The sequence below is a fragment of the Nothoprocta perdicaria genome, unplaced genomic scaffold (genome assembly GCF_003342845.1).
Source record: "Nothoprocta perdicaria isolate Ctin4 unplaced genomic scaffold, notPer1 scaffold_155, whole genome shotgun sequence".
Lineage (NCBI taxonomy): Eukaryota > Metazoa > Chordata > Aves > Tinamiformes > Tinamidae > Nothoprocta > Nothoprocta perdicaria.
Genome location: NW_020454705.1, coordinates 1506620 through 1528962, shown reverse-complemented (window position 1 = coordinate 1528962; position 22343 = coordinate 1506620). Strand labels below are relative to the sequence as shown.

Below are 22343 nucleotides of genomic sequence, written 5' to 3'. Positions count from 1 at the left end.
TGCAATTGCTCCAGCCACCCTGAGCAGCCCTTAGCCACCTTGAGCATTTAAGAGAAGACTTATATTTTCCCTAGGCTGTACAAGACTGCAATGGTGTGGCAGAAAATTGCCTGGACAGTGCTTCTGGGCAATGTATTTTTCAGAATGGGCTGAGAAACACAAAATACAAGAGGTATTCCATTTTACAAGGTGACTTTCATACGCATAAATAATAAACTAAAGAAAAAGAAAAAGCAGCTGATTGCCCCAAGTCTATTCCAGTCTGCAACCCTTGGTTTAGAAATAAATGAAGCCAGTCCCCTGCAAATCCCCACAGGAAATCTCGTGGGACTTGTGCCTGCTGGCAGCTCTTCCCTGCCTCAGACACCTTTATTTTTCCCAGGAAGTTGACTCTTGGAGGAGTCGCGGCAGGGAAAGAAGCTTCTGCTCATTCCTGTTTCTCAGAGTCTTTTTGCAGGGCCTTGCTCTGAGGCTCCGAAGAGCCTCCTCGGGCCGCGGCAACAAGCAGCAACGGGCCGGCCGCGGCGCGGCCTCCCTCCCGACGCGCTCTCTCATTTGTTTGCAATGCGCTCCCAGGCAGGGAAGAACAGCCGAAAGGTGCAATTTGTTTTTGCTTCTCTCATTGTGAACTTTAAAACCCAAATTCCCCTCCGACAGAGGGGTCCAGCTGAAACTGGTGCCGACAAGCCTGCAGAGCTCGGTGGGCCTTGAAACAAGCGCCAGAATCGGAACCCACACATCTATTGTTCTTGGCAACGTTTGTTAGAAGAGCCCTTTATTCAGCGGGTGAATTAATGCAGCCCTGCGAGCGAGGCTGACAGGATCAGAGTGCAGAGCAGCACACATCTCCTGCCTTCAACAGGAATGCTGTCAAATATGGTCTAATGCTTCTATCATAAATTAACAATTAAATGCATATTCTGCATTTTTTTGCAGTCATTTCCTTCAGACCAAGCGCAGTGAAACCCTGCGGGAAGGCAGAGGTGCTGCTGGCTGCACTCGGGCCACGTCCCTTGCTCTGTGCACAGAAGCTCCAAGCAGGCGGCCTCGCGGTGAGAAATGCCTTCCAATAATCTAGGCAAAAACGAAATTTTCATTTTTCATGAAAATGAAATTTTCATTTTTGCCTCTGGCATTATTCTAAACTCCTCCATGTCTTTGTGGCCACTGTTCTTTCAGAAATAACTGCTCACTGCATCCTCCTTCATCTTCCTCCCTGCCTTTCTTGACAAGTTTGTTCTGATCTTCTCCCCATGTCACCTTTCCCACCTCCCCATCTGCCTCCCTGCTTCTTCCTGAACTCTTTCAAGTTTTTTATCATTTTGAAATTTGAAACAGTTTTGTTTACTCAGGGATTTTTTTTAAACTTAAGGCAAAGGCCATTCCATTTCTTTTTTACTTCAGGATATTAAGCAATGTTTACACACGCACATACCCACTTGTAAACATTATCTATTACGCATAAACAGAGAAGGTGTCAAGTTATTGCTGAAGTTCAAAAATATTTCCCAGCAGAAACAAAACCACTACTTCCTTCAGAAAAGCCAGAAGCTATGTGTTAAATATTTCCATTAATAAACATACAAGACAAAATAGAAACATATCTATTTTATGGCAACAGAATATGAGATTAAAAGCATAGCTCTGATACTACCGCTACTATTACCGACGTGTGGGTTGAAATCAGCTGCAGGTTGTTATTTGTGCTGGGGCCCTGGTCTTCCCCAGGCCGTGGCCAGGTTTTCCAGCTTGCTGTGTGCTGCAACCCGCTTGCTTTCATCCTGCCCTTACCGCGTTACGCAAGAGGCCGGCAAAGCAGCAGACAGGCGGCTCGCGGGCGCTCGCAACGCAGGCAAGCAGCAGTTCTTCCCCACCGTGAATCACAGCCCCGCATCAGGGAAGCACAGGAATGAATTCACGAGCACCCGCCACCTCTGAACCAGGCATCACCCAACACTGCACTAAGTGCAAACTGCAGCATTACCAACCTTTCCTTAGCATCTTCTGTATCTCCACGGAGGAAAACTCCCTTTGGCAGCACCCATCATTAATTCTCACAGCAAAACACCCCCACAGCTGAGGAAACGGTCTCTCCAGCACCAACGGGACCCCCTACGCAGCCCCTGGCATTCAGCTGCCGCAGAGCTGCTGCCAGCCAGGCTCCCTGCCTGGTTCACAGCGCTGCCTCCTGTTGTACTTCACCACGTCTCCAGCACGACTGTGCCTGGCGAGGGGCAGGGTGTTTCCTGTACATAAAGCCAACCACGGGCCCGGCAACACCTAGAAAAGGGTGGGGAGGCCGGGCCGGAGAGGCGGGACGGCGCGCGGCGCCACGGGACGGGACGGGACGGGATGGGACCCGCTCGCCGGCTGCTGCAGGAAAGCCCGGGCACCTGAGCGCTAAGACACCATCAGCTGCACCGGAGGAAAAGGGGATGAATACGTTTCAAAAGGGCTGATGTGACACGGATGGCAAGGTTTTTTTTTAAATAAAAATAATTAAAAAGTGGAAGAATTTTAATGTTTGGGTTCTGGAGCAAAGCCCTGACCTTTGCTTTCGTGCCTGCTACCTTATCTTGCGTCAACACGTAGTGCCCTTGGGCCCTGTTCCTCAGTGACATGAGCGGCCCTTTCCTCTGCGCTGGCAGCCTGGGGCTCTGTGGCAGGGGGACTGGCACCTTCTGCTTCCCAGGGTGAGAACTTTGCAAGTGTTTCTCTTTTTCCCCCCTCCTGTGCTGCATTTCTGCATACTGGACTTGCTACGGGTGAACATCACTGCAAGTTCCCTGCTCCTCTTCAGGCCTCTCCATATGTCCCTTTCAGCTTCGATATAAACACCCACAGGGGCAAGCTGCCCTGCTAGCAAACTTCCATACCAGACCCCTCGCCCATCTCCCCCTCTATGCTTATTGCAATGCCTATAACACACTTGTGATCCTAAAATACACAGAAACAGGAGCTCACAGCTAAGACACTGGAAACGTAATGTTTTCTAAGCAAAAACCCAGAACAATTCACCCACTGTTTTTCAGAACTAGCATTATTATTATCATTAATATTTAAGAACTAGCATATATTACTATATAAGCTTTGATCACAGCTCACCGTGGTTCCTTCAGAGTCTGCTGTTTCCTTGATTTTCTAAAGGAGAAAAGCCAAGCAAAAGGCGATCTGAACCCCAAAAAGGAAGCTGACGTGTTCTTTTGTGCTGCAGGACTTGCGTGGGATGACATTTTAAATTCTTTATGATCTAAAAAATACAACAAAAATTTGATTTGTTTCAAATTCTTACTAAATACTGCACTAAAAGGTGCAGGAAAATTAAATCTGCACGGGCATTTTTCTGGAGGCACTCACATTCTTTAGTCCCTTGCTTTTCACTTTTGTAAGAAATACATACACTACAGCCCTAAATATTCAGTGGTTTGACGGCCTGTAATGTAATTACATAACAAATTGAGATTAAGCTTTCATAGCATTACTTACAATGGGGTTCCCTGCGCTGCTCCAAGGTAATGGAGCAACTTTTTCTACTATAAAAACAAGACTTCAGTCAGGACTGAGGCACCACATCCCTTTTATTTTGTTTTCTCACATTTAAAAGCCACACGTCTGAGGTAACCCAGCAGCCTGGAAGTGCCTCAGCTACTGCTCCCAGGATCAGCAAAGCGGCAGCGAGAGCCAAGCGTCGCCAACACGTGCAGCAAGAGGAGCATTTTGGGGGTACCTAATGGGCTGTGGTGCAAATGGGAAAATAGTGAAGAGCCCTGGGCTATGGGGAACAGGGGGGAAAGGAACAAGGGGCAGGAAAGATCTCCTTGTTTATGTCTCTGGTTTTAAAGATTTTTTTGCATGTTACTTCTTGGAAATTCCTATATATGATTCTGCATACAGTTGCTGTGATAGTAAAATAGGAAAAGCTAAATAAAACTGTGCAGAAATGTGATGCAATAGCAGTGTGGGTCATGCAAGAAATCTGGATGGAAGTCGAACAAGAAAGTACAGGTGCCATTTTGGGAAGAGACAGCATGTCTTTGCATGTGTTCATTTCGGATGGGAGCAGCACCCGTGAAATGAGATCTCCGAGAGCTGCTTCTCAGTCAGACCAGCTTTCCAGGCTCCGGGTCACCCACCCTCCCAATCAGCACCTTCAGCCCCGTGTTACCAGGGAGGTTTCTGCCACCACAGTCAAATCTCTTCCAGCCAAACCCAAGTTACTTATTCCTAATGTTACTTAGGTGATTCTATTTCCTTTAGGAAAATTAGGGAGACTGAAAGAGATTTTGTACAAAGTAAATATTACTGCTTTAACTGGAAATCAACCACTATATTTACTAAGAGAAATTTGCAGGACAAGAATATCAAGAAGTTTTGTATTGTGACTCACAGCTATGCTTCTCACTGAATTTGCTTAAACAAACATGCTCATCTTGAAAGTATATTTTTTGACAGATCTTTGACGTGAGAAAGAACTCAGTGCAATTACAGAGACTCCTTATCTATTGAACTCAGTGACCATTATCGTGTGTGAAAGAAACTGGAAAAAAGCAACTCACTGGCTTTTTTACTCTTCCTGAGCTGATGCTCCAGTGGCTGCTTTAGCAATCTATTGACATCAGTGTTGTTCTGAAATTTTTTTCTTTGTATTTCTTCGAACCATTCTCCAGTCACTCCCTGCAGCCCTGTTTCAGATGTCTTCCTCTTCAAAAGTCTTCTGAAAAGGAAAAAATATATATATATTTTAGAGTCATTTTAGTACAGATTCTTTATCAGGAACTCTCCCTGTTCTTCATGTAGATATTCACAGTAAATTTCCACAAACAACGTGACTTCAAAAAAAAGATACAGGGGTGCATGGGCTATTCACAGCTATCACACAAGGCATGGCACTGGGAGCAGAGCTCTCCTCCCATCAAGAAGATGGGGTGACTACCTCAACTGGACTACCCATAGCCACGTTACTCCCTGCCTCGAAGGGCATCCTTTTTCCTTCCAGAACTGCAGTAATAATTCATAAGCCCCATAAAATTAATTGAAAGCAAGATCAACTTCAGTCAATAGCCCAATTAAAAGAACTAATACTGAAACAAAGTATTTTTTTAAAAAACATTTATCCACTCATTTAAGCAGAAGTAGTAATAAGACAGTTCTGATCCTCAGCAAGAAGTTGTGGCACTGACAGCAGGCTGTCCACCCCACATTCAATGTGAAGCAGAATAACAAATGTGGAATTCAGCCCAGAGCTATTCATGTGACACGTTCAGCAAGTCTATCACATCCTCCTCTTTCCTTGCTGCAGAGTGATTTTGCCTGTGTTTAATATGTATATAACCGGCTCATAGGGAATAGGAATGTACTGCCAAGCAGATGCAAACACACAGCAAGCTGTATGGATGTGGCTCCAAGCGAACAAGTTGGTTTGTACCAGATTCTGTTCTTACACCAAGTGCTCACAGGAAGAAAAAGCTGTTTGTCTGGACATAAAAGAATAACACAGAGCTGCAAAGGAGTCCGGATAGTGCAGCTGACATGCAAAGTTGCTTGTTTTCCAACTACAATTTACAAGTTCCTAACGTGCAAGTGCAGAGGTGGCAAACCCACACCCTGCCTGCTCCGATGGCAGCTGAGCCAGACCTGGTGCACAGCCTGCAGATATCATACCCATATTTTAACGAGCCTTTCATGTAAATCTTTCATCTTAATCTATGGTAAAAAACACTTCCAAGAATACAGGCATTCTCAGAACACATAATATTTCACTTATCAATTTAAATAAATATCTCTCTTTCAGACATTACTTCAGAAAACAAACTTAAAATTAAATGTCTAGTCTGGAAACGTGAGTATCTCTGTCTGGAATTGATGTGGACTCAATACAGACTATTCATCCGGTGGCATTTGATGGATGGCAGGGTAGGACAGAGACATTTCTAGTAAATTAGGGAGCTTTTCTGTTGAAGTTGAACACCAGGGCTAGACACGTGGAATATGGCATGACAAAAGCTAAGGTGGGAGCCACCACAGCTGCTTCTGTGCCCTGGGAATGAGCAAAGGCTGAGAGAGCTGGGCCTGTTCAGCCTGGAGAAGAGGAGGCTGAGGGGGGACCTGGTCAGCGTGTATAAATACCTCAAGGGAGGCAGTGAGAAGGAGGGGCCGGCCTCTTCTCAGTGGTGGCCAGCGACAGGACTAGAGGAAATGGCCACAAGCTGAGGCACCAAAAGTTCCACAAGAACTTGAGAAAACACTTCTTGACAGTGAGGGTGACAGAGCCCTGGCACAGGCTGCCCAGAGAGGCTGTGGAGTCTCCTTCTCTGGAGATCTTCCAAACCTGCTTGGACGCAGCCCTGTGCCCCGTGCTCTGTGTGACCCTGTGTGAGAAGGGGGGTTGTACTGGGTGACCTCTGAGGTCCCTTCCAACCTGAAGCATTCTGTGATTCTATGATTCTGTTATTGGTTAAAGCGGCGAATGCTGGTTAAAGCCGGCAGGGAAAACTGCGTGGCAGGAGCGGGAAGCGGCAGGAGGAGAGGGGCACCCTGAGCTCCCTGCTGTGGCCGGTAGCGCGGCCGTCCGGCTCTCCGGAGAATGTCTCCGGATCTGGGAGCAGCTGCAAGGAAAAGGGGCAGGCGGCACTGGGCCCGGGTCCAGCAGGCGGGAGCCTCCCTCGGGATGCATCCCGGCCCTTCCGCAGCAGCCGCAACGTGCTGCCGGCCTCACCCGCACGAGCTGTGAACAAGTGACTCCGAGAAGGAAGGTCCCCTCCTAACCTCGGGCCTGCTCGGGGTATTTCCTTCTCTTTTACGTTTTTCCTTGAAGAGGAAGCCATCCGTTCAGCGGCCCGGGGGAAAATCCCGTTTAGCGCAGTGCCACCTACCGGTAAAAACGAAAAAACAGAACAACAAAACTCACTACAGATGAGCTCCCCCCATTACTAAGCTTCCAGTACAGTATTTCCCAGGAAAGTTTTTCAAGGCGTTTTCTCACTGTGGTGATTCTTACAGTATCTCTCTATTAATACCTCTTTGCTTTAAAAGCATGCATTCCATATAGATTAAAAAAAAAAAAAAAAAAAAAACTAGCACCTGTCAAGAAATTTTTCCTTAAGTTCCTGTGGAACTTCAGCTTGTGGCCATTTCCTCTAGTCCTGTCACTGGCCACCACTGAAAAGAGGCCGCCCCCTCCTCCTCCCTCCCTCCCTTGAGGTATTTATAGACACTGATCAGGTCCCCCCTCAGCCTCCTCTTCTCCAGGCTGAACAGACCCAGCTCCCTCAGCCTTTCCTCACAGGACAGATGTTCTAGGCCCCTGATCATCCTGGTTGCTCTGCGCTGGACTCTCTCCAGCAGCTCCACATCCCTCTTGTCCTGGGGAGCCCAGAACTGGACACAGTCTCCAGATGTGGCCTCACCAGGGCTGAGTAGAGGGGGACGATCCCCTCCCTTGACCTGCTGGAGACGCTTTTCTTAATGCACAGAAGATCCCATTGGCCTTCTTGGCCACCAGGGCACACTGCTGCCTCATGGTCACCTTCATAGAATCATAGAATCATAGAATGCCGAAGGTTGGAAGGGACCTCAGAGGTCATCGAGTCCAACCCCCCTGCTCATGCAGGGTCACCCAGAGCACGTGGCACAGGGCTGCATCCAAGCGGGTTTTAAAGATCTCCAAAGAAGGAGACTCCACAACCTCTCTGGGCAGCCTGTTCCAGTGCTTTGTCACCCGCACAGTGAAGAAATGCTTCCTTAAGTTCCTGTGGAACTTCCGATGCTTCAGTTTGAAGCCATTTCCTCTAGTCCTATCCCTGCCCACCACTGAAAAGAGGCCGCCCCCTCCTCCTCACTGCCTCCCTTGAGGTATTTATACACGCTGATCAGGTCCCCCCTCAGCCTTCTCTTCTCCAGGCTGAACAGACCCAGCTCTCTCAGCCTTTGCTCATATGGCAGATGTTCCAGGCCCCTGATCATCCTCGTAGCCCTGCGCTGGACTCTCTCCAGCAGCTCCACATCCCTCTTGTACTGGGGAGCCCAGAACTGGACGCAGTACTCCAGATGTGGCCTCACCAGGGCTGAGTAGAGGGGGATGATCACTTCCCTCGACCTGCTGGAGATGCCCTTCTTAATGCACCCCAGGATCCCGTTGGCCTTCTTGGCCACCAGGGCACACTGCTGCCTCATGGTCAACTTGTCGTCCACCATGACACCCAGGTCCCTCTCTGCGGGGCTGCTCTCCAGCAGGTCCACTCCTAATCTGTACTGGTGTCCAGGGTTATTCCTCCCCAGGTGCAGGACCCTGCACTTGCCCCTGTTGAACCTCATGAGGTTTCTCGCCGCCCAGTCCTCCAGTCTGTCCAGGTCCCTCTGGATGGGACTGATGGAGGGACCTTGTCATCCATCATGACGCCCAGGTCCCTCTCTGCAGGGATGCTCTCCAGATGGCCAGTCCCCAGCTTGTACCGGTGTCTGGGTATATACACACATATACAGAACCCTCCATATATATATACACATACGATTGTGTGAGTACAGAATCATCATGCCATATAAAATAAGTGGGGGGACGGGGCCTGCCCACGGGGCACTGCTCTTGCGGACCCCTTCAGCCTCTGCTCTGCAGGAGGCTCCAGCGCCTGCGCGGCCTCCAAACCCACGCGCTAATCCCGCTTCCCGGGCTGCTCCGTCCCTCTTCCCTACGCGCCTCAGGATGAAGTGAGCCGCCCTCCCGGCAACCACATCCCAACGCGTGACTCAGCCGGGAGCGAGTCTTGCGCCATGTTTATGAAAACACCTCTCTCTCCTCGGCATCAGCGTGCGTGGCCAGACCTCACCCACGGAGATCTCGAGGGAAACATAGGAAGTTCCATGTGCATGTGAGGGACTTGAGGATCTTGACTGTGAGGGTGACAGAGCCCTGGAAGAGGCTGCCCAGGGAGGCTGTGGAGTCTCCTTCTCTGGAGATCTTCCAAAGCCGCCTGGCTGCCACCCTGTGCCCCGTGCTCTGGGTGTCCCTGCTGGAGCAGGGGGTTGCACTGGGTGATCTCTAGAGGTCCCTTCCAGCCTTAACCCTCCTGTGATTCAGTGATCGTGTGAAAAGCCAGCCTCCACGTTTGCCTGCACGAGGACTTCCACGTGGGTCACTATAACCCCCGCTGGAAGAGCCGCGCTCGCTGCCGGCCACTTCCCGCCTGATGGCGAGGGTCTCTCTTGCTCCTGTCACAGGAAAAGTGTCCGCACCCTTGCACTGAGCCGGGAGCAGGATGGGAATGAGCGACGCCAAGGAAGTGGGTGGCCAGGCGAGTTTTGGGGAAGATTCTGCTGTTTGCCAGGGACAGAGGACTCAACCCCTGTTTGTCAAAGTGAAAATCTGATCTCCTGCCGATTTCCACAGAAGCAGCATGTGGCCCCAAATGATCCTTCCCACAGGCAGGGAGGGAGCAGATCCAGGGAAAGCCGCACTGGGGGGACCCGCCTATTACACCTGCAGATGTATCAGAGCCCCCGGCAACTCTATAATGCACATGCAAGAATATTTCATTGCCTACCTGTTCCCTATAATTTTATAAAAATCTTTTCAAGACACACTTTCAAGCTGCTTTTTTGTTGCTCTTAAGGGAGAAAGTGTCACTAACACCAGCACAGTCTCCTCAGGTGACTTCATTTAAAAAGAAATGCATTATTCAGCCTGAATATTCACATGAACACGCAGCAGGAACAACAACACTCTGGTTTCCAGGGTGCTGGAGCAGATTCTGGGGCAGGTTAATCCTCCCAGGAAGATGAGCGAGCACTGGCAGGGCCGAGACATGCTGTCCTCATGCAGCCAGGCTGAGTTTCCACGGCAGACCTCATTCTCAGCAGCCTTTTTTGTTCTGTTTTAACTCACATTAGAGCAATCTTCTATTTATTTTTCTCTCTGTCTCCTATTTGTATAAGGTCAATAAACCAGGTCAGCTTCATTATTATATTTAAAACATTATGCAGATGTATATGAATCAGAGAGGAAAATCGACTCCGATGTTTTGGCTGCATGCACCACGAGACAGTGCACACAGATTTGTATTCATAAAACTGAGCATTTCATGCAGTAAATCTCTGGAAAATCAAGGTCTCCCCCTGCCAAAACGCTTGTAGGTTACTTTATTTTTCATTAACAAAATGTTGTGTTGGTAATAATGCTCGAATCAAACCTGCTAATTAATCAGGCAGATTTCATTTACCCTCCCTAACATAATTTGTTTTCTAAGTCTTAAAGCTCTATTATTATTACTACTGCCATCATTTTTAATTATGTATTGATTTTATACTTAGCACACTAAGCCGTCCACCAAAGCATATTTGTCTCAGTATCTAAGCAATAAAACTAAGATGTGCAAGGGCAAAGATACAAGCCCTGACAAGGAGGCCCGAGGCAGGTGCAAGTTCATCGTTTCCTTCTGACCCTGACCCAAATACTGAGAAAATTAATAAAGGGACTTTCACTCTCTTCAACAGGCACCAGGTCCAGCTGCTGGAGCCACCCAGGATCGCACTCGGAGGGAAGGGATGACTGAAATTCCCGAGCACAGCTGCCTTCAGGAGCACAGGGAATTTCACAGCACAGCACTGAGCTCTGGGGGAGTTCAGTGCAAACCCACGTTGAGGGATGCACCCAGTTGCCAGCTCACAATTCCCAACTAATTGGATTCTGAGAATATGCAAAAAACAGGTGAAATGTGGGAAGAAAGTGAGAAGGGAATTAATCTTCCCGTTGTTTTTGCTCCCAGACTGTGCATTTTCCGAGACAGGGGGTGTTGCAGATGCAAAGCCAGCCCTCCTGCCCACAGTTGCGCTACCCTTTCAGTCCTTGTCCTTATTTATCACACCTATATTTACAAAACTCTTGTGCAACTCCAGGAATCCGCAGCAGTCTCAGGGCAAAGGATGGGCAGCAGCCCCACGCTGCACGCGGCTCCATCTGGGAGAGGAAGCCACGAGCAAAGCGCAGCGCTGCACCGCTCGTCCCAGGGCTTGGGCACTGGAACGAAACGTGAGCAGGAGCGGCGCCAGCCACGTGCGCGCTCCTCGCACGCGGTCCCCAAGGGCAGCCAGCTGCTATCAACCTGCTATGGACAAAGCTCTAAGCAGACAGGTTTTCTAAGACCACAGAACAGCAAAGCTCGTAGTTCCCTGGTCAACAGGAGGGAAGGAGGTGAAAGACTCCAAGCTGTGACCCAGCTGCTGGGGGGCTCCAGCTGCTGGTCTGGATTCCCTCCCTGTCCTCTGCCCGGAGCACAAATCAGGGGAAAGTTCCAGGGCATGATTCCTTTGCAGGTGATTTGGCACCTCTGTGCACAGGCTGCAAACAGCGGCTCACAGCCCACGCAGGGTGCAGGGCGAGCTGCATGTGCAGGGCAAGCTGCATGCACAGGGGTGAAGAGGGAGCTGCACACGCAGGGTGCAGGGCGAGCTGCACGTGTGGGGTGCAGGGTGAGCTGCAGGCTACCCCGCACCGCTGTCGCGCTCCGCACTTCTCCGGGAGTAGTAGTTAGTGTCACTCTTTGCTGAGCTGACTCCACTAGCAGGAAGGCATTCAGAGACGCCAGCAGCTGGAGCGGGTACAGCTCTCCATCGCAGGCTCTGGTTTTGCAGGGGTGGATGGGGGCTCAGTCTAAAAACATCACAGGTCAGGAGTAAGTCTGGGGCTCCTCAATTTCTCCCTGAGAAATTTTATATGGAAATAGGAATATATATCCTGTGTGCCACATATGTATGGGAGCCCAGATTTCTGAACGTTTTCAACTACATAAATCAGTGCCCTCGAGCACACAGGACTTGTGCAGTGATGGAGGCAGACCTGCTTCAGGAGATGGTGCTGGTGGGTTGGGAGGCCTTTGGGGCCTCCTGTAAGCCTGAGCTAGTGATTATCAGCAGAGCTATTTGCCCTTCCAAAGCAGAGCTGCCAGGTGATCAGGAGGCCTTTGCTAAATATTGGCAGTGGGCTTAGAGGCAGCCTCTGTGCCACACACAGCCCAGGCGTGTGTTACAAACTGAAATATTTTCCAAGGACACACAGTGCTGATGCTGCTCCTCACGTTACCATGTGGCTTTCCTGACATCACACCTTTCCTAGGTAGCAGTACAGGAGAAAATAAAACAAAAATACAGAGAAACGGGCCAGGTGAGAAATCTGAAGGACAGGAATTGATTTCCTATGAAGACTTTACAAGCAGGTTTGTGTGGAATGGGCCACAGATCTGCACAGGGCTCTAAAATGCAGAGGCTCTACGTGGCCTCAGGTGTTGGTTTGTATAGAGCGAGGCTTGAATCCTAAGGCTGTCAAAATAGACACTGCAACCTCATCTAACCATGCAGTGTCACACATGCACACAGGGCTGAAGCTAAAGCAAGATTCTGGTCATCAGAAGGAGCACCACGTCACAGTACACGTAGACACATGTTACTATAATAATATCAAAGACATGCTTGTGTTATTTCAGATTCCTTTAAATTAGGGAAAACAGCCATAAGATCAGTACAAAATCTGAACGCCAACTCTGAATGACTTCCATTCGGAAGCACAACACTTCCATACTCAGGTAGATGCTCTTAATCCACCGGCCATCCCTTAATTCACAGCTCTTCCAAAGAGCTGGAAGTGGCACCTCCATCCAAGCCGGAGATGTGGACATGGAGGCAGCAGATCCCAAGAAGCTCCAAGGAGGCCCAGGCCTCTGGAGCAGCAGGGCCGAGGCTGCAGCAAGCCCAAGGACTGGGGCTGCTTTATTGTTCTGACCACAAATTAAACTGCAGTTCACGCACAACGGAATACAAACAGAGCACACTTTTCATCACTTACTCTTAGCTTTAGCTTTGTGCTGATGTGTTTGGTCACGGATAGTATGGCAGCAATACGCGTAACTATTTACTTTTGAGATAAGAACTCACCAAAAGACTGCAGCACCTGATAGGAACTAAAAATGCAGCATTGAGTACAGCTTATTGCACTTAATGATGTTAACATGATGATCTAGCTGCATTAGATTAGAAGGATTAGATATAAATGTACTGTAGGTCATGGCAAGTTTCAGATTTATAATTCTGTATGTTTGATGTAGAATTCTGTACGTCATGGCAAGTTTCAGACTGTTGCACTACAAAACAAAGTCATTTTTAACTTTAACCCAAGTATAGGAAATGTAGAACTGAGACGTTTTTCTAGGCTACCTAACCCTGTTACCTTGCTTTTGAGTTAGAGAATACAAAAAAAAACCCACAATCTTGGAGCCCAGTGCTCAAAACTCCATTTGGCCAAGCTACATTCGATTCAAAAATGAGATTTAGAGACATTTTTAGAAGGATTTTTATTTGCCATGGACATGGTAAACCCCTGAGCTTTAGAGGGGGAGAGAAGATGGGTATTTTGGGGGTATCTTCAGGCCCTGTCCCAATGCGCACGCGCCCGACGCAGCCATGAGCGGGAAGCTCCCGCTCGCCCCGCGAGGCGGCTTCTCCCGAGCGGCATTCCCGGGAGGCGGGAGCGCAGCACGGCCCTGCGGACACGGCGCAGGCTGCACCTAAGGCACCTGGCTGCCACACTCCCCTTGCACGGCCAGTGCTGTCCTAACTCCTGCGCTTGGCTTGCGGAGGAGGAGGAGGGCACTGAAGACACAGAAACACTCCTAGCCAAACGTTCAAACCCGGGAGTGCAGAGACTTCCTGCAAGGTGCCTGAGCCTTAAACAGGCCACAGCTCCATAGAAAAGAGGGGGAAAAAAAAGAAGCCACCAAAATCAAGCAATTCTGCATTAACTATTTCAGAATAACTCTCCATATGGTCTGTGTATGCAGTACCCCTTTTATTAAGGACACATAGAATGCCTGTTAATGCTATTATAAAATATTATAACAGCCTGTTAGCGCTGTTGTAACTGACCTCATCACTTTATTCTTTGAGCCTTGACCAATTAATACCTCTTTTTCTGTTAAGCTTAGACTAAGAAAATACCTAGCCACAAGATTAGCCTTGGCTTCAGCCTCACCTACTTCGGCAATACCCTTTTTCATCCCAAATCAGCAGGTGGGCTGTTAATAAAAACAATAATCACTATGAAATTCATTCTTACAGCATTTTGTTGCTTAACACCACAGACCTCAGCCCTGCCTGGCCCGGTGCCCGTGTTCGGCTGGGCGCGGGTGAAAGGGCCTGAGCTGGGCCTTCCTCCTGCAGGCGCTTTGGCTGCCTGGGCTGCTGGCTGTGACGAAAGTCAGGACTTCAGCAAGGACCTTCCTGGGCGAGACTTCATACACACAATAGAAACCTGAGCACAAATACAGAGAGCGCTTTCCAGCAAAAGGTTTGATGCTTTATAATACTAAAAGAAGATTATTCTGTAAAGACAGAGCCAAAAAATCACAGAATCACAGGAGGGCTGAGGTTGGAAGGGACCTCTAGAGATCATCCAGTGTAACCCCCTGCTCCAGCAGGGACACCCAGAGCACGGGGCACAGGGTGGCAGCCAGGCGGGTTGGGAAGATCTCCAGAGAAGGAGACTCCACAGCCTCCCCCGGAAGCCTCTTCCAGGGCTCTGTCACCCTCACAGGAAAGAAATTCTTCCTTGCCCCTTGTCCTGTCACTGGCCACCACAGAGAAGAGTTTGGCCCCAACCTCTAAATTCTCCCCTCGGGTACTTCTACATATTGATCTGATCCCCTCTTAGTCTTTTCTTCTCCAGGCTGAACAGGTGCAGCTCATTTAGCTTAGCACTTTCCTCATACGAGAGATGCCCCCAGTCCCTTAATCGTCTTTGTCGCTCTCTGCTGAATCCTCTCTGGAAGCTCCACGTCCCTCTTATACTGGGGAGCCCAGAACTGCCCCCAATATTCCAGGTGCGGCCTCACCAGAGCTGAGCAGAGGGGCAGGATCCCCTCCCTCCACCTGCTGGCAACATCCTCCTGATGCAGCCAGGATCCCATTGGCCTCTTGGCCACGAGGGCACTGCTGCCTCATGGTTAACTTGGTGTCCACCAGGACTCCCAGGTCCCTCTCTGTGGAGCTGCTCTCCAGCAGGTCGACCCCATATCTGTACTGGCAGTGCCTGGGGTTATTCCTCCCCAGGGGCAGGAACTGGCAGCAATACTGGGCTATGCTGGACTAGATTCTGCTCTTATTCTCTGCAGTGTAAAAACAACAGGCTTAGGCTTAGTTAATCCAGATCTACTCTGCTAAAACTAAAATAAGGAATGGCACGCTTCCCATCCCTGTCATCCTTTCTCAACTCTTTCCAAGCCAAGGTCCTTTACTTTGGGCCCCACCACAATATATTATTAGCTGAAAACAGCAATGAGGCAAAAAATGCAGCAGGAACTTTATGCCCAGCTTTAGGATCTGCCTCTGGCTACAGCAAGCAGCCCTCACCGGGGCTGGGGAATCCCACACGAGGTTTATTTATGACTGCAATTGCTTGCCAGACCAAGGGAAGGTTTTTAAATCACAGTCTTCCCTGGCAGTTTTGCTTTTATTTAGAGCTATTTAGCATATTAGCACTCCGGGGCTCCAAAGCCCTGCTTTGCTGGGTGTTTACAAACCCGTGACCATGCCGGTGACACAGTATCAGCAGTAATAACAGCATCTCCCTCGCCAACAACGCACAATAGCGCAATCACAGCCGGCAACAGCCCGGGCGGAGCATCTCTTAGGAAAGAATGTCTTTATTAAGGCTTTGCTGGGGAGGGAGCTCCAAAGAAACCACAACACACACGTGTGGGGCTCCCCGGGCATTCTCGGCCACCAGGCACTCTCTGGGGTTCATTCTGAGGTTGTTTCCGAAAATACTTCCAAATTACAAGGAGCTGGGCCCCTTATCCAGATTTCTAGCACCCGAGAAATTATTCTTAGTCATGCAAGAGGGTCAATAAAACTATTTCTGTGAATGAGCAAAAGTTATTCCCAGGAATAAAGGCTGCAACATCATTCCCCCTACAAGCTAGAATAACTGAAACACCTCCGCACAAGACTGCGTATGGCTGCCCCCTGGCAATAAATGCCTTGTTGGGTTGAAAGTATGGGAAAAAAGGAGGGAAAGGATACGTTTCCTGTGCAGCATTTTATCCTCACCTTGTATTGTTACTTCCCTGAGAGCAAATGTCAGCCGGGAGAACCCAACAAAGCAGCAGCTGCAAGGAATGACGGACGCAGGGAATGTTCTGCCGTGAGGCAGTAGGAACAGCCGCCCTCCAAACAAATAACTACTTTCAAGTGATGTATGAGAGGGTAGGACAAAGCAAGCGGGGGATTCACCTTTCCCACCAGAATGATGTGTTCTTACTGGGTCACCAAAGCAGAGTTGTGCTGAGCATGTCTCCCGAGTAAGTTATTTTGCTTTCTATCAACAAACCTTTGCTTAGCTGCCACCTGTTCTCACTGACATAAAGCTGTAAGAATAAATTTACTAAATAAAAAAATCAAAAGCATACTTCAACCTGGAAACAAACAAAAGAAACGAAAACAGGAGTAAGAACCATGCTCTCCAAAAAGCTGCACTGTATTTTCCCTTTATTTCAGTTCCCTTCATAAATGGTGGCCGACGGCCAAGATACGTTTTGGGATGAGCAATTTTTTTTATTCCTTCTTGGTGATGAAAAAAAAAGAATCCTCATACAATGCAGACTCAGTTACTTCTAGAAAGATGATCCAGACGACAGGCTGCTAACCAGGGATCTGGGCTGAATTCCCTATTCAGTTGTGCAGTTTCATATTATTTTCTGTGTCTCATTTGAAAATGAAGATAATAGTATTTCCTCTTTCCTCAGGGTTTCATAAATTCAAATCACACAAGACTACTGAAGAGTGGCAACAAGCAGCACCATATACAACAGAAGAACTTCTCAATAAAACCGAGTAATTAAGGAATTCAGAGCTCTTCTCCCCTTTCATGTACATTTTCTATTCATCCATATGTGTAAGTCCCACCTATTCATTTTTTTTGGAGCTGGCAACGCACCAGCGACTGCTGCTGCTGCTCCCTACCTGCCGTCTGTTTCCCACAGCCGGATCTGCGTGTCCACGATCCTGACACTCGTTCCCGCTGGCTCTGCGCGTCCGCGCTCCTTCCCGCGGCTGGCTCCGTGCTCCTCACAACTCCTTCCCACAGCCGGCTCCGTGTGTCCCCGCTCTTCCCGCGCTCCTTCCCGCTGGCTCTGCGCTCCCCGCGCTCCTTCCTTCCGCGGCTGCGGGGCAGACACCTGCCCGGCACTGCCGGCCGCGGGGAGGAGCTGCCTGCCCTAGGGAAGGAAGCGGCTCCACCTCTGCTCCGGCCTTCGCCAAGCCCTCCCGCAGGCCCTGCCAGCCCTCTGCTCCCTGCAACGGGAATGCTGTCCCGGGAGCAGCCCAAACCGCTCTGCACTGGGATCGTGGAGGAAGGGCCGGCAGGAGAGGCGCCTCCAGGCGTGTGAGCCCTCGGGACCCTCGCGCACAAATACCTGCAGTCTCCTCCTTTCCGTGATTTCTGTTTCCCGCGGCTGCGGATCAGAGCCCCGGCACGCGCTCCGCTGCACCCTTACACCCGGGACTCACACATCCAGTGAGAGCTGCAGTGCTTTTATCTCCTGGTGATCAGGAGACCATTTTGCCAGGTGTGGAAAGCTTGTGGTGCTATCACCTGCACTACTGCAAACACTCCTTGCATCCATAGGGAGAGGGAACTGCTGGGAGTCACCTCAGCACGACACCACCCTCCGGACAAGCCACCTGCCCATCTGCTCCTCGGCTGCTCACCTAGCACAGAGTATTTCAGACAAGGAGCCTTCTCCTTTATGCATCTGCAGAGACATCTGCTCTATTGATCAGCCTTACTGAAAGAGCATCTGTAACAGGATCACACCGCTCTCCTTGGAACTGGAACTACTTCCACACGAGAGACAGCACGTATGTATTGACGTACAGATCATGCATCTCATCTCTTCTCCCACAATAAATCCTAACAATAAATCATTCCTACACATGACTGTAAAGGGCAGGACTGGATTCAATGGCCAACAAAAACACCCGAAACTGGGCGTTACGTAAGACCAAAACTGATGGTATGTGCATGTATTTTACAATATATTTTACAATATATTACAAAATACACGATTGCTGTGTTTCTGCAGCATTTTCTGCATATATGGCAGTGCAAAATCCCGTGAGTTACCCCAGGGCTGGCAGTTCTGATTTCTGCACCCCTGGTTTGTGGTAGAGAAGCTTCCTGAGGGAGGGAGCAGCAGGTTTTGCTCGTTGCTTGAAGGTTCAGTGCAGAGTGGCCACGAGAGGGCATTGCCCAAGGAGAGAAGGGGTGAAAACGCAACCAGGGAAGGCAGTGAGTCGGTAACAAGGAGCAGGGATCCAACAGGTCATTCCATGTAAAGGAGGGGGCAAAACGGAAGCTTTTCCAAGCCAACCATGACTCGAAGCTGGCACCAAGGGGCACCAAAAGGGTATGCAGGGGGTGAGTAAGGAGGGAAGGACCAAGTCAAGGTCTGCAGCAGCCCACGGATGCGCAGATGTGCCACGGGAGAGGCCGCCCCTGCCTGCTCCGCACGGAGGCGGCGGAGAGGAGGACAAGGGCCATGCGCAACAAGCAGCCCTTTCCCAAAGAATGTCCCAGCGCGTATTTCATTTCACGAAGAGATGGGGTTGCCTGCATGAAGGGAGACAATCTGCCAAGCTTTTAATGCAGATAAGCAATGAGCAAAACAAACAAACAAACAAACAAAAAAACCCTAAAAACTCCCCCCAAAAGCAAACAAGCAAACAACCCATCCAACTGGCTCTTGGCTCCTTAGTCGAGAGCTCCATACACCTGAGAAGGAAGCCCTAAGTGCTTCATGCTGCACTGTGTAAACATCAACTCCCCTGAGCCATTATTGGCATTTGTTGGACAGGTATCCCGTGCAGGACATCAGGGTTCACCTTTTCAAGGCACATCTTACTTCTGATGATTGCATTTTTGAGCTAACAGGTGTTAACAGAATCAGAGCATGGTTGAGATTGGAAGAGACTTTGCAGTCACCACGTCCAGCCCCCTGGTCAAGCAGGACCACTCAGACCGCGTTGCTCAGGATCACATCCAAGCAGGTTTGAAGCTCTCCAGAGAAGGAGATTCCACAACCCACCTGGATAAGCTGCTCCAGTGCTCCTTCACCCTCACAGCCAAGAAGTTTCTCCTCAAACTCAGATGGAACTTCCCATGCTTCAGTTTGAGCCCGTTGCCTCTTGTCCTATTGCTGCCACCACTGAAAATGGTCTGGCCCTCTTGACACCTCCCTTAAGATACACATTGATAAGATCCTCTCTTGGCCCTCTCTTATTTAGGCTAAACCAGCCCAGCTCTCTTAGCCTCTCCTCATAGGACAAACATGGGATTTTATAGCATCACATGCAGCTTATAAAACAAAACTATATATAAACAAATAACAAGAAACAAGCATTCCTGCTCTGCTTTTCTGAGTTCCTGAGTGAGCTATGTCTGGAAATTCCCTGTTATATTCAGAGATTTTCAGCTGGACACATGCTTCTCATGAAACAGCATACATAAGATCAGGGCAAACATGAGGAGCCAAGGTTGGGTCTGCCTGCAAAGTCTTAATTTCCTCTATCAGTCCAGGATGGTCTGTATAGTGAGGATGGACAGTGTGTGCTTTATTGTAAGTAATACAGGGAGAAAACTGAGCAGTGGATCCATTGATTCATCATTAACTTGCTCTCTAGCCTTCGCCCGCTCCAAATAGCTCTTTCTAAAGCTAAGTCCAAGAAAGGTTTGGGAGAAAGTTCTCTTCAGCACCTTCATCCAAAAAAGCAGCGTTGAGGGAAGTGCTTCTTCCATCCCACACCATCTCCCACATCCCTCCAGTCCCCATCAGCAGGGCATAAATCAAAGACCTTTGGCACCAGACGAAGAAAGCATCATGTGAGTTGGCTGCAACAGTGCCCTGACATCATTTCAAAACCTTTCAGCTCAAGAAAAGAGCCATAATAATAATAATAATAATAATAATGACTTAGAGCCAAAGGGGCAATACATGGAACCCAGAGGAGCAAATGCTATTTTTAAAAGAACCTCTGAAGCTCCCTGTGGTCATGTGAGAAGTGCAGGATTCAGCCCTCCAGGGTGATCACTGTTATTACTTAGATTACAGGAGCAACACCCCAGAGACTGGAGCCCACGATGGGAGTCCTCTGGCCTGAAGAGCTCACAGGCTCAATAAGACCAGGTAGACAAGTGGAGTGAGAAGGAAAGTGCTTCTGTGAGGCTCAAGGGAGATTAAGAGACTGGCCCAAGGATACATGCAAAGCCTTTGACACATCCAGGATAACCTACGTCTCAGCATGCTTCTTTAATCATAAACACCTTACCTATCATCTGCTCAAGTTATTTCTGAATATCTTTTTAACTGAGATTTAAAGTGGACTCCATCCTAGTAATGCAGCATCAGGTATATCCTCTTTACACAATAAGTTCATTTTGGCTGCATTTGCATGAAGAGAAGGCAATTTCTGCCAACAAAGTCAAAGAATGCATATGGAGAAGCAAATACAAAATTGGTGGTAGTTGAAACTCTTGAATTCAAGAGGAAGCAGTAGCCTCCTAAGTCTATGCATAGAGCTGGAAGTCTCACTCATTTGCTCAGTTTATAAGTCAAGGCCAGACTCAAAGTGATCTTACAACTACCCTGCCATGTATTCCATCAAATATAGCAAAACATTTGTCCCATTTGTGTCATGAGATGATTGGAATAGACATTAATGAAGGAAAAAAGGCAATACTCAAGTGTGGTGCACAGAAACCGCCAAACCTGCCTCATGTTCTGTGGAAACCTTGACATTTTCCTGGAGGCAGGTCAGTGTTGACATGCAATGTTTAACCATGCCCATCATAAAATCCACTTGACGGGAATAAAAATTACACAGTACAAAAATCCACTCGACAGAAATGTTACTCATTAACAGTCCTTTACTTACAACAAAAATCTATTGCTTATGATACGCCCCAGTTGTGAATCTGAGAGGACACTGCCTGCCACGAGCAAGCTGTCCACGAGGTACCTCAAGTCTCATCTGCAGGAATAAATGACAACCTCTAAAGCTATGTGGTTTGTTTTTAATATAATTTCATTATTTCGTTGACCTTTGCTTTGACTATCAACATACAGAGAGCTCTGCTGATGGTCCATGGGTGGTAAGGCAGGATCAAGGCTGAGGCTGCCCAACCTACTCATGTGGCTCACAGAAGGTGTTGAGACTCATGCACACCTTGCAGGTGCAGTGATTCAGTTAAGAGACTTGAAAGGGTCTTGTGAGCGGTTTCTCAGTCCAGTGGGAGCCTGGCCTGGCTTCCTGAAACCGCCAGGATCCGCTTGGGAAGCGGCCTGGGAGCGCAACCGCAGCCATGTCCCGGGCTGATGAGGTCCCACAAAGCCTGTGCCCGGCCGCTGTCCCCAGGCCAACACCTCCAAGCAACAGCCTCTTCCCAGGACAGCGGCAAGGGCCGGACGGGGCCTCTCCCTCTGGGAATATGGGGAGAGGCAGTGAGGGGTCAGGGCCACCTCTGCCACAGCAGGCGCGTCTCCAAACGTCCTCCGGCTACAAGTCACGGGCGGCTTCACCTCCTGCCTGGGACAGGGCCCAGGAGCTCTCTGCAAGCACTAGGGATCCCCACAGACACTTGGGACCCCTGCAGATCCTCAGGATTCCTGCACGCCCTTGGGATCCTCACAGACACTTGGGACCCCTGCAGATCCTCAGGATTCCNGCCCTTGGGATCCTCACAGACACTTGGGACCCCTGCAGATCCTCAGGATTCCTGCACGCCCTTGGGATTCTCACAGACAGTGGGGATCCTTGCATGCCCTTAAGATCCCTGCAGACCCTCGGGATGCCCATATGTGCTCAAGATTCCTGTATGTCCTCAGGATCCTGCCAAGCTCGCTGGCACTCACAGACCCTTGGGATCCCCGCAGACCCTTGGGATCCCCTCAGATGCTACAGCCTCTCGGGACTCCCCGGCACCCTCAGGTCTCCCGCAGACTCCCGGGACCCCCCCAGCCCAGGGACCCTGCGTGTCCCCAGGACACCCGCGAGCGCCGGGAGCCCTACAGACACTCGCGGTTCCGCGGAGCCCCCCAAGCTCGCGGGCTGCGGGGGCTCGGAGCCCCGCGCCCCGCACCGCTGCCGCCGGGGACGTGGGACGGGACGGGCGCAGCCCGCGCCCCGCGGCCGGTACCTGACTCGGTCCCGCTCGGCCCGCCGCAGCTCCGCGTCCCGCTGCAGCACGTGGAAGATGGCGCGCGCCTCCTCGGCGCTCAGGAAGCCGAGGTCGGGCCCGCGGGGCGCCGCGC

At 49.7% G+C, this 22343-nt stretch overlaps 1 protein-coding gene across 1 annotated transcript in view; it reads right to left on the bottom strand.

Annotated features, from left to right (window-relative positions):
- The window catches only part of EXPH5 (exophilin 5), a 36421-nt gene that overhangs the window by 13298 nt on the left and 780 nt on the right, over positions 1-22343 (bottom strand). The window contains exons 3-5 of the mRNA XM_026035035.1: positions 22229-22341; positions 4557-4714; positions 3106-3250 (exon numbers count right to left, since the gene is read on the bottom strand). Coding sequence (XP_025890820.1) covers positions 3106-3250; positions 4557-4714; positions 22229-22341 — 416 coding nt within the window. The remainder of the gene's footprint in view (positions 1-3105; positions 3251-4556; positions 4715-22228; positions 22342-22343) is intronic.